Source organism: Lathyrus oleraceus, chromosome 3, assembly GCF_024323335.1.
Source record: "Lathyrus oleraceus cultivar Zhongwan6 chromosome 3, CAAS_Psat_ZW6_1.0, whole genome shotgun sequence".
NCBI classification, from domain to species: Eukaryota; Viridiplantae; Streptophyta; class Magnoliopsida; order Fabales; family Fabaceae; genus Lathyrus; species Lathyrus oleraceus.
Genome location: NC_066581.1, coordinates 246194274 through 246214671, shown reverse-complemented (window position 1 = coordinate 246214671; position 20398 = coordinate 246194274). Strand labels below are relative to the sequence as shown.

The following is a 20398-nucleotide window of genomic DNA, read 5'->3' as shown; positions in this document are numbered from 1 at the left end:
GTTCGCAGAATGAATTCTACTAATTGGACCTCATAATTAATCCTTCTTCGTGCTTGTGGAGAAGTCAGAACACCTACCATTTACTATATCCCCCTTGAGTATAGACTATATCATTAGTGGAACAATCCTTTTAATTATTTTGGTTGAATTTATTTGTTTGGTTTAGTATCTTTCTCAACTTAACGTTAGTTTTGTTTTTTTAAGGGTGTTTCCTTAAAAAAAAAGTTAGAATTAAATCACTTATCTTTAAATCATGTAAGACACGACCTTTAAATATAGAATTGTCTTTATATCTTTTATTATATCTCCTCTTTTTTTTACACAGATAAGTATCTTTTTTTCTTCTTCTTGTTTTATAATTATATATTATATATAATTAAGATTATATAGGAATAACATGCAAACAATGAATTAACTATGTTACGACTCCTTTTAAATAACAAAATTAATCATTTTAATAACTATATTTATTATTCTAAGTGATACAATATTGCTATGCATAAGTTTTTGTATTCTTTTTATAAAAAAATCACTATTTTTGATACTAGAAAATCAAAGTGTCAAAAGGTAAATTATATGAAAGTATGTTGATTGTCGGAACACAATTTCTCATGCTTTGTCATTTTATATAAAACAGCTTTGAGAGCTGCTTGTCCCACAATAAAATTTCCTATTCTCAATTCCACGATGGAAAAACCACAGTCAAATCTACACATGCATATTTTCCTCCTACCCACCTATACACCATCTGCTGGTCTAGAGTCGATCTTCTCTCTTTAGGATCAGTCAAGAAATTCATAGACCCCTCTTTCTTCAAAAATATCCACGCACACATAAAAATATTAAATAAGAAATCCCTGATAAAGTTATGTCAGATATTTGAATTCTAGAAGCTCTTTACAATAAATAATATTTTCTTCAAATATATCCAAACACGTTTTGTGGTAAACGGGACAAGTCTCTTCAATACAAATAATAAAAGAGAATGATAAAATAAACTCTAGACTCTTAATCGAAAAAAAATCTTGAATATGTGAAAAGAAGAATGAAGATCGATTAAAGCATATGCACAGTGAAAAGAAGATGGTTTTCATGATAATTTGAGGGAATCAGTATTCGCTTTGCACAGACGATGCCACTGTTACCGGGTGAAACAAAAATATGTAATGTTAAAAGAGAGAGCTTTGCATGCGCGGAGCGAGAGCGGTTGTTACAACGGAGCCAAGAGAACTTGGAAGGTTAACACTAAAACGTCAAAGTCAGTGGAATTAGAGAGATGTGGTTTTAGGGTAAAAGTGAGATAAGAGCATAAATAGAGTGTCCTTATCCTTATATATGACAAACGTTTAAAATTTATTTTGTCTAACCTGACTTGAGACGTAGAGAGTCATCTACTCATTTCTAACGAAGAATGATACACTAGTAACCGAAATCAAGTATCTGTCTTTGGCGATATCCTGCTTATTATTTTGTTTGCAGAATGAATTCTACGTATTGGACCTCATAATTAATCTTTCTTCTTCGTGCTTGTGGAGAAGTCGGAACACCTACCATTTACTATATCCCTATTGATTATAGACTATATCCTTGGTGGAACTATCCTTTTAATTGTCTTGGTTGAATTTATTTGTTTAGTTTAGTAGCTTTCTCAACTTAACGTTAGTTTTGTTTTTAAAGGGTGTTTCCTTAAAAAAAGAAGTTAGAATTGAATCACTTATCTTTAAATCATGAAAGACACGACATTTAAATTTAGAATTGTCTCTATATCTTTTATTATATCTCCTATTTTTTTAAACAGATAAGTATCCGCTCTGTTTTTCCTGTTTTATAATTATATATTATATATAATTAAGATTGTACTAGAATAACATGAAACTATGTTGTGATTCCTTTTAAATACCAAAATTAATCCTTTTAATAACTATATTTATTATTCTAAATTATACAATATTGCTATGTATAAGTTTTTGTACTTTTTTTAAATCAATACTTTTGATGTTAGAGAATCAAAAGTGTCGAAAGGTAAATTGTATGAAAGCATGTTGATTGCCGGAACACGATTTCTCATGCTTTGTCACTTTATATAAAACGGCTTTGAAAGCTGATTGTCCCAAGTCAAATCTACGCATGCATATTTTCCTCTTACCCATCTATACACCTGGTCTAGAGTCGATCTTCTCTCTTCAGAATTAGTCACAAAAAATTCATAAATACCTCTTTCTTCATGAATATCCATGCACGCCTAAAAATATTAAATAAAAAATCCCTAATAACGTTATATCAAATATTTGAATTCTAGAAACTCTTTACGATAAATAAAATTTTCTCCAGATATATCCAAACACGTTTTGCGGTAAACGGGACAAATCTCTTCAATAAAAAATAAAAAGAGTCGGTATTTAAGAATTATAAAATAAACTGTAGACTTTCAATGAGGAAAAAATCTTGAATATGTGGTACTTAATCTTGCAAACTATTTATGTCTTGTGGTATTAATTTTTGAGCTCCAAATAGTTTTCTCATCATGTAAGGTGGTATTTTGAAAATGATTTGATTTGATTTTTCTTGCTACATCTTGTGAGTTAAGTCGGTTAATAAAATTCTTGTTAGTCACGTGGATGATGCACATTTCGTAATAGTTTATCCTATCTTCTCTATGATAGTGCATGCCAACTGCCTAGTATGAATAACTTAACAGCACTGTCACATGCCCATACTGACACAGCATATGATACCAAATGGTGGTACAAAATTCGTGTAGTAGTTGTTATTTTTAAGAAATATTCAAAGGTAAAATACGACCAAACCAATTTGGAAACATGAGATAATTTAATTCACAAGGCAGCATCATATGCTTACCCTAACCTCCCTCCACCTTCCAATTTTGAATCTTTCATATATATACTTTATAAAAATGCAATGCAATACTAATTTGAAACAGGAAATTAACCCATATATTAATTAACTGATGTTCCAATAATCATAGCACTAATGAGTCGCCTAAAACAAAAATTAAACTTTGATTTACATAAAAATGTATAACAATACTAAACCCTAACTAGTCACTAGGAATAGAAGACACAACATTCATCCTCATTTCCATGACTTTCTTATGTGAATTTGAATGCAAATAGCTCACAAAAGTTGGACTCTTTGCAGGTCTATACTCTGGCAACAACCTCCCAGACTTGTACCTCACACCACATGCATTGCATAATGTCTTTGGTCCTAATGGTCCTGCCCTCCATTGTGGTGTCCTCTGTGACAAACAATGAGTGCATCTTCTTGTTGGAAGAACTGGATTTTGTCCATTGTTACCATCATTCTCACTCTCAAAACTCTCAAAGCCCTCAAAACCCTCAAAATCAAACCTTTCCTTTTTCACAATTTCCTTTTCAGCAACCTCTGCATCAGTATCAGATTTAGGTACAATGAGTTCACTGTCGGCTAACCAATAGGTTTGTTTTAGAAGAGGAGGGTCATAACATAGGGACTCGTTTTGTGGGTTTAAGGTGTTTGATAAAATGCTTAAAGGGTCTTTTGTTCTTCTTGGAGCTGAAAGTCTCTTCCTTTTGCTTCTTGCTTTCCCTGGTACTGCAAAAGGTGACTCATTTTGTTGCTTTGGTTTGTTTGTTGTGTTGGAAGGTTTTGATGAAATGGTTGTACTTGTTGTGTTTTGAACACTAGAGGGTAACAAGACACAGCTTTGTGGGCTTGAGAAACAGTCTTCAACAAACACTGAAAGCCACTCCATTTCAACATTCACTTCCTACATAAATTGTTTGGTCAACAATGCAAAATTTAGTCAAAACAATAAACCAAAGTACATGTTTTGATTCATAGTGAATCTATGGAATTAAGGTAAGAAACATTGGTTTTGGTAAAAGTTACTACAATTTGGAGATTTTAGTCAAACATTTCATTAAACCAAAAAACTTCATGAGATTAAAAAGGTATAAACTTTGTAAAGATATTGTTACTCAAAACAAAACAAAACAAAATCAATTTTTTCAAACAAAGAAAGAAAAGTCTTATGTTATAACAAAGAGAGAACTAGGAAGGTGAAGTTTGAGGAAATTAAGAATAAAGTGAAACAAACACTAACCATGTTTTGGGCTGAAAAGAGGTCATCAAGGCTAGTTGAAGGGTTAAGGAGCTTCTCTTGTTTGCAGTCACCAGAAAGTGATGCATTTTGGTAAACATCCATTTTCATAAGGTGAACAAGGTTTAGAGAATAGTGTATAAATTTGAACACAACACAGAAAAGAAAGCCAAAATTGGTGGTGTCTAAGTTACAACTAAACCCTTGTCTCAATGCACCCCTTTTATTATGGTTCTTGGTTTTTTGTCGGCAGATTATTAAATTAAAGGTTAAAAAGAAAAAGAATTGAAATTCAAATTTACTGCATAGTGTTAAAAGCAAACATCACTGTCCCATGCAGACATAGACCAATCACTTTCTCTCATGTTTCATTAATTAATTAATCTTTTGTTTACCCCCCAAAATCGTCATTTATTTTTTTATACCATCTTACTTATAATCTTTTTTATTTTTCCTCTTCAACTCTTTCATTGTATTTTAGTGCATGCTTAGTACTATGTTTGAAATATTTATAATTAATTTTAATTTAAAATTAATTCTGATATGTTTGATTATTCTATTGTAGAATTAATTGTGCTTTTTTAAATATTGATATTGATTTGAAATTTTAATTTATAATTTTTTTTGTGCAAAATTAATATTTACATTGAAGTTTATTATTCAAATAATTTTTATGTATATGTATTCACACATAAAATATTTACATTTAATTACTCTTAATCAGAATTAATTTTTTAAATTAAATCACTCAAAAATAATTTTTGTCATTCCGAAACTAAAAATACGTTTCTTCCATATATATATATATATATATATATATATATATATATATATATATATATATATATATATATATATATATATATATATTAAACAAATGTTTGAAATTTTGATAGAAGCATTCCACTGAAAACTCATTCCAAACCAGGCTAAGTTGAAGTGTTACAACATTTAAGTTAATTTTATGTTTCAATTTTAATTTGTATAAGTATCTACTACGTAAGCCTTTGTAGAACAAGTTTAATAAACTAGACTTTCACCGCGGCTCTTTCTCAACTATTGTGTGAATGAGATAGTAAAACTTACATCCTTCACAGTACACTAATCCTCGAACACAAATGAAGTGTTATAGCAAGAGGAAAAGTCAAGGACATTACGAACCTCAAACAAATAGGTGTTGCACACTCAAAGACATCAAATCTCAAATGCGAAGGTGATGTACAAAGAAAGACATTGTAAATCTTGTACGAGTTAGTGATACACTTGGTTAACCTTTGTTTTTTACAACTAACCACTTTATAGCAAAGGCAATGACACCTTCATAAACATTAACGTCAAACCACGTTTAGGGCACGAACGGGGAGCGAACCCTTGGTCGAACATGTTCTTTTGAGAAATCCATCAATTAACAAAATATACCTTCCCAAAATGGCTACAAAGAGTCATAGACAACAACCTAAACGAGAATCGGTAATAATCATGTATAAAACACCAACATACTCATTTTACTAATTTCACTAAGATAAAATGATTAACCTATCTTACATAAAATAGGTAAAATAGGTGATACTTTATATGAATAAAGGAGAAAATATATCATATAAAGAAAAAGATCAAAATTTAATTCATGGAAAAAGGTCAAATTTTATGGTCGTACAAAGTAGAAGTGAGAGTAGTAAACAAATTTAAACAATTCAACTAATTTTGATTAATATTTTAATATATTTAATAATTGAAAAATAATTATTAATGTTATTTTAAGAGATGAGAGATAAATCAATTGATATATGTTAGTTAAAATAAATTAGTATAAGTTGCAAACTGATTTAGGGTTCAATTTCTACAATAATATTTTTTTTATTTTACATAATAATATAATATTATAAACAAGTTTTTGATATTATAAATAAATAACTTAAAAAATATATCAATATCATTTTAAGTATTTTTCTTCTTTTTTCAGTTTTTTTTTGTTCAAAAACAAAATATAGAATACAACTTTTTTAATCAAATAATTGAATTTAAATAAATTATGAATCAATAAAAAAAATGGAGCTCCAATCCAAATTGCAACAATTTTTAATTATATTTTATTTATTTGTCAAATAAACAGCATATTACTATTTTTTTTTCTTCCACTAACAAATTTATTTTCCCACAATTTTATGCGTGTATTGGAATTTTCTTGGTTTAGAGGTTTAAAGAGAAGAGTAAGCAGTACACAAGTGGACAACAAGTAGAGAGGTCCCTCCCACTTTCACTTTTCATTTGAAAACTTGTGAAAAAAAGATGCATTGGGAGAGTCCAAGAAGCCACAGAGAGTACAGACTGTTTCTGTTCTGCTAAGGCTTTGCAGTTACAGATTCATTAAAAATGTTTTACTATCATTCAGATTCCGATTCTTCTTAAATCTTTATACTTTTTGACAATCTGTGTTCCTGCTACATTAAGACTAGGGTACATTGCAATTTAGTCTAATGCTATTCACTTCTTTTTACATTGCACAATATATATCACTCCTAAACTCATAATTATCAACTACTTTATGTTAAATTCATAGTGTGGAAAATATCTTTCGAATTGTAAGAAGGACAATGGTATATATATAAAAAAAAATTAAAATTTATTGTTTTACGCTCGCATGATTCTACAAATCTCTTTTGAGTTAATGTTGCTTGCATATTCACTTTCTATGACTTAAAATCGTTGTCTCTTAGAAAATTTGTTGATATCCCTTTATGAATCCATAATGCTAATTGCTAACTTTTAAACTTAACTAATTTAAGAAAAATGACAACGAAAGTAAATGGCCTCAAACAAAATTAATGTGTCAAATAGGGTTAGCGAATGCACATGATGACAACCTTGCAACAACCGTCGTGCTTGTTTTTTTATGTTGTTTGACAGTGCTGAAAATTGAACTTTTCCTTGAATCACTTGAGATTTTGAGACATACTTCCATAATTTTCCACCTTGGCTCAAAATTGGTGATGCCAATTTAACCATCAACTGCCTTGCTTCTTTCTCTAAATCTTTAATCATTATTCAACAAACTTGATCAAGTCTAAGAATTGCTTGAACATTAATATATGCATTTGCATTCAACTGCCATTGATTTCTTAGAGAGCCTCACAAGCTTTCAAGTATGGTTACTCACTAGAGATTTCATTTTATCATTCAACGCCTTCAACCATTTTTTTACTATCTTTAATTTTGAATGTCTCCCTAAAGGTCTTGGTTTGTGAGTCTTCAACACTTCAACCACATTCAAAGCATAAGAAATAAGGTCAGTATGATCGTATCTCAGAGGTGGTACAATTTTCTTCCTTACCTTATCACGAGCCAAATGATAATTATGAGCCACCACAAGTTTCCCCTCACTACCATCAGAAGCAAACACCTTAACTTTCTCCCTATCTCTAGTCACCATAGAAGAAACATCCAATTTAAGTTGAGACTCCCCCACCATAGTTTCTAATTATTTCATCACCAAGTCTTTATACTCATCCACATTCAGATCTTATCGAAATTAAAGTTCTTGTTTATGATGAACTTTGATCCTCTCGGTTCCACCTTCCACATCTTGTAACCTTTCACACTTTTAGAATAATAAATGAAGGTGCCATAACATCAAGTGTGTCTTTTTTGATATGCTCAAACCCCAAACCCCCGAAGACCTTCAAATGACAATGGTCTATCGGTTTTCCACTCATAACATGTATATTTTTCTTAAATTCTATTCATTTGGATGGATATTTGTTAATAAAAAAAACTTGATGTAGAGACAACCTTACCACCGAAACTCTTTGGTATCCTAGCTCTTAGAAACATGCACAATGTTATTTCCAAAATAATATTTTTCCTACATTCATCCAAGGTACTTTGTTGGGACGTGCCAATAACATTTCTATGCCTTTTTATACTTTATTTCTTGCAAAACTTATTAAATTACTATGAAAAAAGTTCAAGTCATTGTTAATTCTTCTTTCACTAACATGTTAATATCAAATTTCATAGCTTAGTTTTGTCATGAAAGTCTTTAATAGCCAATGATACATGATCAATAATGGAACCATAAAACATTATAACCCACACGTTTTATACCTTTTAGCTGAGATACATGCACCATGAAAAATTTTCAACATCCAATGTTCAATTCTAATGCAATAGCCTAGCTTAATAGACATGCTTATGGATCAAATATTTTACCTATTCTTAGAAAAATACCTGACATTACGCAGAAGAAACTCAAAATCATCGAACATTTTAAGTATGACCATACCAATACTATGAACTTTGCAAGACTTGTCATTATCGAGTCAGAAGACTCCATTTTATTTTAGATCTTGAATCTGAATGTATTATTTCCTTGGGCAATGTAATAAGAGCATGTTGAGTCCATTAACCAACTCTCGTCCATCTCCTAACTCTCCACCACAAGCGCACCAATAGTCGCATAACCATCCTCATCTAAGGCAATCTAATTTGAGCATAACCATCCTTTATCAATGTCAAGAAAACCATTCTTGAAGGAACTGATCTTTTGATAAGTGAAGTATTTTAATCTTGACTCATCAAAAACCTTGATTTTGAACTTCCCTATACTCTCATTGTTTCCTCTTGAGACACTCAAGCTTTCACAATTATGGTCAATCTTAAAATCTTCATTAATAACTCGTTGGACCTCATAGTCGTCTAGATTTCATCCAAGGTGATAATACCTTATTTATCAAAAGGAACGACATTCTTGACATGCTTAAAGGATCTAGGTAATGAGATTAACAAGATTAAAGCATTGTCATCATCATTAATCTTCACCTCAATATTTTACAAGTCATCGCCAAACTAGCGAAAATTTTCCAATTGCTCAAAAGTGAATTTGTTTCCCACGGGTCGAAAAGAGTAAAGTCGTAGTTTCATACATAATATGTGAGCCAAAGACTTTTTCATATACAACGATTCAAGTTTTACTCACTTCTATGTTGCGGTATTATCTCTAACGGCTTCCTTTTGGACTTTATCTCCTAGGTATAAGATAATGACACTTCTAGTCTTATCCACCATCTCGGTTTTCTCTACTTGTTTTAGGCTTGCATTAATCAATGTCCCACCCTTTGACGCTTCTACACACCCCTTTTGAGTTAAGTGTGATGGAATCAATGTCTCGACATTAAATGCTTCTACATATCTTTGTTGAGTTAAGATTGCTTGCATCTTCACTTTCCACAATCCTAAAATCGTTGTCTCCTAAAACTTTCTCGATGTTTATTGGAATTCATGGTGCTCACTTATAAACTTAACTCTTTTCCCCATAATGAATGTCACGTGTTGTAATAATTGTTATAATACGTCACACATCAAGAATGTTGTTGTGTTGCGAAAAAGAAAAATGGCAACCTATATATAACAGTATAAAGAAAAATTAATATGGTAAGCTTTATTAGCAAATCCACACAAGCAAAATAAAAGACGAGAACTCACACACACAAAATATTCAATTATATCAAACTGAAGAGCAAAATTTGTTTATCCAATTTTTGCAAGGTGTTTTACAAGAGATTAAAATATTAGTTACAAGAAAATAGTTTTTCAAGTTCATAAAAACATCTTTTATTTTCTACTTAAATGTTTCTCAACTTTCCCTCCTATCAATATATGAATCAAACAAACCTAAGACATTTAAAAATGTTTCAAAATCCCATTATGTATCTAAAAAAAATTCAATTCTTAAAATAATGGATCTGAAGAATCTATCTATTTCTCTCTCTAAATTTCTCTCACAAAGATTTCACCATCTCATTCTGAAAGTGATTGCGAACAACATGTACAAAGGTCCAGAGCCATGAGAAATTCAATTTTGCGGACCCAAAACGTACCTTAAGGTCCAACATAATCCCGACCATCGACCCGAACTAATCTGACTCTGTTGATCGCTGCCACCTGATAATATTGAAAATAAATTTTTCCTTGAATCACTTGTGATTTTGTAGCGTCTTCCACAATTTCAATATATAATGAGATGATCAAAAACATGTTGATTAGCTAAAGACAATAAAGTTCGTGCTAACATATGAAAAATATTGTTGGTTTGTCTCTTAATAAAATTTATCAAGTTTGACATGAATTATAGTGAAATTTTATAAACATACAAAATGACACCAAGTTCAAATTGATGAATTGGGCTTATGATGATTTCATCAACTAGTAACTTACAATCTGGTTATATGAAAATATTAGGAATGCTCAAAATATATAAACAAAATATTCTTATTTCAGACCTCATGCTTCTACTTATCGAGAGAGAATTTTATCTGAGAATCGAGTGATTAGTCTCTAAAGATATAGATAAAACATAATTTGTCAATATTAGAAAAAAATCCTTTATTTATTACTACATCGTTAAAAAAAAACACCTTCAATAGGATCTATAATTGATTGCTTGATGATAAAATAATTTAAAAATTTCTATAAAAAAATCAAATAATTTAAAAGGAATAAAAAATCCACCATAATAGACTACATGTGCATGATGAATCTTATGGTGGGTCCAAAGTTAGATGACTATTTAATGATAATGAAAATGAATGATATACCTTCAAATTCAATTTGGTTTGAATAAACAAGTAACCACTCAAGTTACCGCCAAGTACTTTGAAAACGAAACATCAACCTACACAAGATGCATGCCTTCACACTACAATTATGGGCAATGCCTTAAAGTGAATACAAACACTATAGTGAGATAATTACTTTTAAATCATCTTGATTAATAGTATAAAAATAATTTTTACTATGAAAAATGAAGACTAATAAAACAAAAGGCATAGTAAAAAAAATAATGAAGAGAGTAGTATTTGCTAGTTTGATTGAGAATGGGACAATTGAAGGACAGCACAAGCAATAATTTGAGCACATGAAGCGTGGGTAAGGACAAGGCATACAATGAAGGCAATATTTGAATAAAACAATAATGTTGTAGTAATAAAGGCAAACGTTCCCCACCAATATTGATATGTAAGAAACTTGTTGGATTCTTTTTATCATCCATCATCACTCTACTCAAACACATTCTCACATGCATCTTTTAATTCAAACCACCATATTCTCTCTCTCTCTCTCTATCCACTTCACTTTATTTTAACCACTAACTAAGTTTCACTATACATTTTCTCTCTACTTTATGATGAAAGTATGAGTAAGTAACTATAATTGGAGACTAGTTTAATTAAGTTATTTCACTTGTGTTGTGTGTATGTGAGGTGGGTTATAAGTACATGAATGCATGGAGAAATAGTGTAACCTTCCCAAATTGTGAAGATGTGATTAAATGGCATAACTACTGTCACATGTTAGTGTTTTTTTGGTTACACCACACATGTTAGTATATTAATTGGTTGCTGTACTCGTACAATATAGTTGCGAAAGATAAAGAAAATGATATTTGCAAATGGGCATGTGTGGAGTTGTACGCTTTGTATTTTATTACGAGAAAAGTATGAACAAGAGGTTGAGTCTAACTTAAGGAATTTGGAATTGGATTTGCGCTAGATTTAGGGGTGTGTTTATGTGTGATAAGGTTCTTTGGTTTATTAATCTCCTTGTTAATTGTATCTGTTTTGGAATTTTTGTATTAGGATTTAGTATTTCTTGTGTTCCCATTAATACATTAAGGAGTTTGAGTTTAGATTATGACACATAGAGAACTATATGTTGAATCTCGATTATGAAAGTTATCAACATTTAATATTTGGTACGTCTTGAATTATAGTCTTCAATAAAAACGAATTTATCTAGATTATCTTACATGGTGAAGTATAGTCTAAATCTCGAAAATGAATGATATTTTATAAATATATTATAATTTAATTTTAGTCTCTCAAAAAATTTATTTTTAATAATGAATTTTTTAATATTTTTTGTTCATATTTTTTGACTTTTTTATTAAATTTTTCTAACGGAAGTTGACATGAAATGACACGTTATTAAATATTGTCATAACTCATCCTTACAAAATCGGTTTGTAAGGTGAGTAATGTCACTCTATATAAATTCTTTAAAGTTTTTATGTCTAACTAATGTGGGATTTTGGATCATCCCAATACACTCTCTCACATCCATTACTCTTCTCGGTTTGGTGCGTAGATGTTAATAGTGGGGGCATGGCTCGATCAATAGACTATAATATCATATTAAAGTTTGATATAATTCATCCTTATAAAATCGATTTGTAAGGCGATGGATGACACTTTATATGAGTATTCTAAAGTCTCTATGTCTAACTAATATGGGACTTGGATCTTTCCAATACACATGACATATTTTTGACACTCTGGTAGAAGAACATGCAGGTGGTTACGTTGGATTTTGTTTGATTAAATTATTTTATAATAATAATTAACATATTTTTAATTTCGAATGTCCATTAAAAGGAAAAATTCAAAAAGGAATATGAGAAGTTTATTTTCAATCCATTAAAATTTACAAAATTTCTATCTCAGCTCCATTAATATTGCTCAAACCCTTCTGTCTAAACTTCATTAACGTTCCTCGAAGGTTCTCGCTTTTAACTGTGTTCAAATCTTTGTAAGCCCAACTTAAAGGTTCTCATTTTTTTTTGCTGAGTATGAAGAATATAACATTGATTTTTGTTGTGGTCTTTAATGGAATGCATTGGAAGTTGTTGGTGGTCTCATGAAGACATTAAAAAACCGTAATTTATGGTACTTCACATTGCGATCCAGGTTTATGCATGTTTGCCTTAATTTGTTAAGTCTTTTTTAATATTATTTTAAGAATTCTCTTTCCCTTAATTTATGCTTATTTTGTTGTGTATTGAAATGGAATATAGTAATCTAAAAGTATTGATTCAAATTTAGTTTTTGTTTGTTGATTATGGATCATATTTTAACTGTATTTTAAGGTTATACATTTTGTAGAATGTGGATCATATTTTGACTGTATTTTTATACTGTATTTAGTCCAATTTTATCATATGTGTTATATATAGGACATGAGTTTATTTGAGATGGTATTCTACACCAATGGTTGTTTTGTAAAAGACCCTAAGTTAAGGTATGAAGGTGAGGAGGTTTATGCATATAGTGGACAAGATCCTAATTTTTTATCCTCTTTTGAAACATGTGATTCAATTAAGAGGATAGACTCTGAGTTTGATGTTGAGGTTGTAAAATTATGATGGAAACATGAGGAGGTCGCCCCTTTAAACGGGCAAAACAAGTGGCTTAAGACCATTGATCATGTAATATTTCTTCCAATGTTCAAACGTAGACCAGGAAGGCCAAAGAAATCGTAGAAGAGAACTAGACAAGGAAAACCAAACCAAATAGAAAAGATCAAATATTAGTCACAAGTGCAAGAAGTGCTTGGAATATGAGCACGATAATAGGACATGCAAGAAAGACAAACAACTTGTAATTGTCCCATGTGAAAATACAACTAGTCAACTACCTACACAAGCATGCGCAAACTACAAGCATGAAAACAATACCAAAGAAACGAGTTAGGTTTTGACCTTATCTATTGTTTAAGTGTACACCATAATTAAATATTAACACTTTATTTATTCCGTTAAGGGGAGGTCTAAAGGGTGTGTGAGTGACAACATAAGCTAGAGAAGTGCACCTACATTAAAAATGAAAAAGGGTTTACACTCATGTTCTTCATCTAAAAAAGATAAGAGTTGCATTAGAAAAGAAAAATGTATTTCTACCCTTGACGTACACACTTAATGTCCTGCAGAGCACACTCAAAGTCATGTTGTGTGAACTCAAAACCCTGATGATAACACTCAAAAATATAATGATCACAATCAAACACCTAATGAGTTTAGCCAAACCCTTTGAGAATAGGCTGAATCACCTTTAAAAGTATATGTTGTTCAAGACTTTGGCTTGAACATATTTTATGGGATACACTCTGAGACTTTAGCAACATTGTCGAATGATGAAGACATTGGAAACATTGTCATACTTGACACTCAACATATTAGTATTGACACAAGCCTTGTTAAACCAACTCCTCATGTCAAACCAACCTCTCATATTATGCCAAGCTCATCAAGTGGTGTCAGAACCTTCATTGGTAGAAGACCCAAACTAGCTAAGTCTAGTGCCTTCAAACCACAAGGAGCTGTCAAAGTATTTTCAAATAAGCCAAGTAATGGTGATCTTGTAAGTTGTGATATGGTAAATAATGTGCATTCAATAAGTTTTAGAAGTATTACTCAATTTAATAACTCTTACTTATAACTAATAGGTCAATATTCTAATACCAAAAAATAACAAAGTCAATAAATAATTACAAACTTGTGACTCTCAAAACACGACACATAGTAGGCCTTGAAAAACACGTTGAAGATTATGTCATGATTCGTAAAAAGTATACTACAATTGTTGGTAGTGGCAGTGATAAGAGATTGAAAAATTTGGATGAAATTTGCAAGGGATTATCTCAAGTAAGATTATGTTAGACACTTGAAGTAGTGATGATATTTTAGCCCACTAGATAATCGATTAAGGGCATGACCTAATTTATTATAACCTTGAAAATTAGTGCAACAACTAGTCCCAATATCTACCTTCATGGATTAAATTCTACAAATCAATTAGAATATTCCTTTAATCGATTAGGCAGGGAGTATTGAAATTTTGTTCACAAGGGACAGATGCTGACCAAATGCTTAATTCAAGGTGTTCAACATCTTAAATTTGAATTAACAAATAAATGATAAACGGGAAGATAAATGCATAAAGTAATAAAAGGAGACAAAGAGTTGTTAACCCAGTTCAGTGAAACCACACCTACGTCTGGGGGACACTCTACCTAAGAAATAAAATTCATTATTTTCAATTAGTACAATTAGTCTTGTAGGAACAACAAACCCATGTTGTTCAATGCCTCTTCATAATCCTAGTGACTTTCTATTTAGGTCTCTCCTTAAATATGAGAACCTTTCTCACTTTCTCTCAATCATTAATCCTAATTGACCACCTCAACAAACAACTTAAAGAATGTCGAATTACAACTTAACTAAACAAACCAACATTATGCCTTATGATCTGAATATGGGCACTCGTGTGGTGTACAAGCAACACAAACAAAAGACTCAAAGGATAAATCATAACACATAAAATCTTCAATCCTTGCACCTTTAAAATGTTAGGTTTGAGTCTCCTTAAATAGAAATGCAGATTATGGGCTTTTCCAATGGACATTTGATCACAACCAAAATTGTAGAATACCTTGTTAAGATTTGTATTTCAAATATTCTCAAAAAATATTTGATTTGATTCAAATTTAAATCTCCGTTTAAATTGATTTGATAATGTCTAATCTAATAAAAAAATCACATATTAATGGCACTCAAGTTGTCACATAACAATGTCATTACATCTTGTATAACATTGTACTCATTCAACATTTGTTTCATCCACAACAATTGTGTGCAATTGCTCCCTACAACAATGTATTCAGCTTCAATAGTAGACAGTCAGACACAATTTTTATTCTTGTTGAACCAAGATATTAAATTGTTGCAAAGGGAAAAAAACATCCACCAGATGTGTTTTTTTTCTATCATATGCACTTCCAGCCAAATCAACATCACAATATCCTGCAAGTATTGAATTGGTACTATATGAATAGAGCATACCATAGTCACAAGTCCCATTTACATACTTTGAAATTCTCTTCACTTGAGTGAGATTACTAGCCTTGGGATTTTCTTGATATCTTGCACAAACACCTACAGAGAAAGTGATGCCAGGCCTGCTTGTTGTGAGGTAGAACAGACTCCAATCATGCTTCTATATAAATTGTGATCTACATCAACACCCATTTCATCTTTGGTTACTTTCACATGAGTTGCAGTAGGAGTTCTTTTGTGAATCACATTTTCAAGCCCAAACACATTTGCTTAACTTGAAGACCAAGAAAGTAAGTGAGTTCTCCTACAAGACTCATCTCAAATTCAGACTTCATTTGTTGGACAAAATGTTCCACCATCTGGTATGGTATCCCACTAAAGACTATGTCATCGACATAAATCTTTGATATCATGAGATTTCCTCCATAATTCTTCACAAGGATAGTTTTATCTATTCCTCCCCTTTTTTTCCATTGTTGACCAAAAACTCAATCAATGTTTCATACCAAGCCCTTGGGGTTTGCTTTAAACCATAAAGAGATTTCTTTAACTTGTACACATGACTTAGACAACCAGGATTAACGAATCCATTTGGTTGCTCGATATAAACTTCCTCATTAAGATAGCCATTTGGGAAGGCACTTTTAACATCCATTTGAAATAACCTGAATTTAAACATGCAGGAAATTCCAAGTTACAATTTAATGGACTCAATTCTAGAAACTAAAGAAAAGGTTTCATAAAAATCAATTCCTTGTATTTGAGTGTACCCCTGGGAAAATAACATTGCCTTGTTCCTAGTAAAATTACCATGTTGATCATATTTGTTCTTGTTGATCCATCTGGTACCAATGACATTCACATATTCGGGTCTTTGAACTAATTCATGTACATTATTTCTTTTGAATTAACACATCTCCTCTAGCATGGAATTTATCAAAAATTCATCAATCAGTGTTTCCTTGATGTTCTTGGGTTCAATCTTGGAAATAAAACATGTGTTGGCAATCGCCTCTCTTAATCTGGTGATAACTCCTTAATTTAGATTTCCTATGACATTTTCAATAGGATGATCCTTCTGAGTTCTAATAGATGGCCCCTTGTTTATAGGAGTATCTTCAGAATTTGTGATTTCAAACTCAATGTTAAACTCCTTGTATGGGACATATGTTGGGACATTTGTCTGATGAGGAGATACATCATCTTCTTCTTCATCTTATTGCTTATCTTGATATGTATCATAAATGACAATATTTATTGATTCCATCATTGTCGTGGTATGTTTGTTATATACCCTGAAATCTCTACTATTACTAGAATATCCAAGGAAAATTCCTTCATCACTCTTGGGATATGTCTTCCTTCCTTGCTCATGATCTGACAAGATGTAACACTTGCTATAGAATACATGAAATTATTTTACAATTGGTTTTATTCCTTTCCATATTTCATATTGAGTGGCTTTGTTTTCAAATGTTATTGTCACAAGATTGTTAAGTTGACCAGTTGTATTCATTGCTTCAGCCCATAAATAGTAAGGTAGGTTCTTGGCATGCAACATAACTCTAGCTGACTCTTGCAATGTCATATTCTTCCTCTCAACCACTCCATTCATCCAATGTGTGATAGGTGCTGAGAATTCATGACCAATCCCTTCAGAGAAACAAAACTCAGAAAATTTTGAGTTTTCAAATTCTTTGTCATGGTCACTTCTTATCCTCATTATCCCACTCCATTTTTGTCTTTGGATATGTTAAAATAGCTCTTTGAAAACATAAAAAGTCTCATTTATTTGATAAACTTGACCCAAGTATACCTAGAGAAATCATCCACACACATAAAGATATATCTTTTCCCACACAGGCTTTCAACTTGCATAGGCCCCATGAGGTTCATATGAAGTGACTAAAAAACTTTGGTGGTGGCAAGATGCTAGAGCTTCTTGTGGGACATTTTGGTCTGATTTCCTATTTGGCATTCACCATATATTTTCCCTTCTTCAATATTAGTATTTGGTAATCCCCTTATAGCATCTTCAGATATGATCTTTCTCATACTCTTGAGGTTGAGATGATCAAGTTTCTGGTGTCATAGCTTAGTCTCATCAACCTCTGATATCAAACATGTTAAGGTTTGACTTTTGTTTTGAGATATCCATAACTAACAATTATATTTGGATACATATCCTTTTATTAACACCTCTTGACCTTTGCTGGAAACAATGCATTCAAACTTATTGAAGTTCACATTTAGACATTGATCACATAGTTGACTTATCTGGTTAAGTTTGCAGTCAGTCCTTTTACCAATAGCTCATCTTCAAGATAAGGTAAACTTGGACTAATAGGTTTTCTTATGCCTTTGATTCTTCCTCTAGATCCATCAGCAAAGGTAATATAACTATTTAAGCATGGCTTTAAGTCTTCAAGATATCTCTTTTCATTAGTCATGTGCATTGAACATCCACTATCAAAATACTAAACTTCTCTTGAGGAAACTCTAAGATATGTCTGAGCTATGAGGCAAGTGATTATTTCCTTAGGTTTCCACACTTTCTTAGCTTGAGTTTTCTTCCCTTTCCTTTTGTTGAGCCTTAACTGACTATGAGACTGAGGATATCCATGCAGTCTATAGCAAAAAGGTCTTATATGACCAAATCTTCCACAGTGGTGACACCTCCAAGATGATTTCTTGTTGCCTTTGTTTTATGGGTACACATGTTGAACAAGATGCTAGGACATGTGGTCCTTCATCAAAAATTCAGTTTTCTTTTCAGGAGAAACAAACTTCTTAGTAGGTATTTTGAACTTTTTGTTCATGGAACTATAGTCAAACCCTATAGTCTTCTTCTCCTAAATTTCTAAGATCTTATCTAACATACCAGAACCACTGTTCAATATACGTACATATTTTGTCATATTGTCAAGATTGGACTTTAATAATGTGATTTCCTCTTACAGGTATTCAATGGTTGATACAAGTTTTTCTTTTTCCATAAGTATAACACTTATGGTTGTTTTTTGTTTCTCTTCTCTCAAGCAAGATTCCTTCCACTCAGTGAGAGCTAGCTCTTCTTCTTAGATATTTTCATCACTAGACTCACTACGAGAGTCATATTTTCTAGCAAAAGTCATCACCTTATTAGTTATTTCTCCTTCACTTTCATCATCAGAATCATACAAAGTGATTGAAAATCCCTTTTTCTGCTTTTTTTAGAAAAGAAGGACATTCAGTTTTAATGTAACCAAACCCTTCACATCCATAACATTGTGATCCTTTGCCTTTTTGGGGTTTGTAATAATCTTTGCTCTTGTTCAGAGGACTGATATATGACACCTTGTCGGGGACATTTGTCCTCCATTTTTTGTCCAGCTTTCTCAAATCTTTATTAAACTTTCACCCACTAAGGGATATAGCCTATGATAAAATTTATCCACCTTGATCTCCATCATCTTCAGTGTTGGACACAAAAGCTATACTTTGGTTCTTCTTATCAGAACTGTCATTCAAAACCATCTCAAAGGTCTATAAAGAACCAATGAGTTTATCAACTTTTATGTTGCTTAGGTCTTGAGCTTCTTCAATAGTTGTGAACTTCATATCAAACTTCTTTAGAAGAGATCTTTGGATTTTTCTAGCCAGTTTTTCTTCAAACATCTTCTCTCCTAAAGCAAATGAAGTATTAGAAATGTCACGTAGTCTGATGTTGAAGTCAAATATATTCATTCATTCTCAGATTCTCAAACTTTATAGTGAGGAGATGCAACCTTGACTTCCTAACCTTGGATGTGCCTTCATGAGAAATTTTGAGAATCTTCCATGCATTTTGGCTTCAGTACACGTGTTGATCAATCTAAATATGTTCTTGTCAACACCATTGAAAATAGAATTTAAAGCCTTAGATTTTCCAAGAGCTTAATTATCGTCTGTATCAGTCCACTCAGCTTCTGGATTTAAGCTTGATGTACCATCTTGAGAAATAATCACAAGGTGTTTCCTACCTTTTACCACAACCTTCCATGTTTTAGTGTCCATGAATTTAAGAAATACAATTATTTTATCTTTTCTATCATCATAATTGGTGTCATCCAATACATGTGGTCTATTGACACATCCTCCATCTTTAGTATTGTCCATATGAACAAAATTTATCTTCCCTGGAACTACCCAAACAGACCAAGGTGTCTGCTCTAATGCCAATTGAAATTTTGTTCATAAGGTACATATGTTGGACCAGATGCGTAAGTCATGGTATTCATTATCTTAAACCAAAATTAATAAATAAATGATTGACAAGATAATCAATGCAGAAAGTAATAAAAGGACACAGAGACTTGCTAGCCTAGTTCGGTGAAACCACACCTACGTCTAGGGGGAAATCTACCCAAGAAAGGAAATTCATTATTTTGAATTAGTACAGTTAGTCTTATAGAAATAATAATCCTATGGTGTTCAATCCCTCTTCCTAATTCTAGTTACTTTCTATTTAGGCCTCCCCTGAAATATGAGAATTCCTCTCACTTTCTCTCAATCACTAATCCCAGGTGATCACATCAATAAACAACTTAAAGAATGGTGTATTATAACTCAACTAGACAAACCAACATTATGCCTTATGGTTTGAATGGGGG

The 20398-nt window shown here is 31.6% G+C and overlaps 1 protein-coding gene across 1 annotated transcript; it reads right to left on the bottom strand.

Annotated features, from left to right (window-relative positions):
• Window positions 1-2931: 2931 nt before the first annotated feature.
• Window positions 2932-4327, bottom strand: LOC127126656 (GATA transcription factor 4). The gene is made up of 2 exons (XM_051055618.1): window positions 4106-4327; window positions 2932-3769 (listed from the first exon to the last, which is right to left on the bottom strand). The coding sequence occupies exons 1-2, from the start codon at window positions 4211-4213 to the stop codon at window positions 3059-3061; spliced, it is 819 nt and encodes a 272-aa protein (XP_050911575.1). The 5' UTR covers window positions 4214-4327; the 3' UTR covers window positions 2932-3058.
• Between the last annotated feature and the right edge of the window lie 16071 nt (window positions 4328-20398).

Excerpts from the sequence above, each read along its gene's own strand:
- LOC127126656 (XM_051055618.1), bottom strand. The coding sequence starts at position 4,213 with ATGAAAATGGATGTTTACCAAAATGCATCACTTTCTGGTGACTGCAAA. Across the intron at positions 3,770-4,105 it reads TCTTTTCAGCCCAAAACATG|GAAGTGAATGTTGAAATGGA; the intron begins GTTAGTGTTTGT and ends CAATTTATGTAG.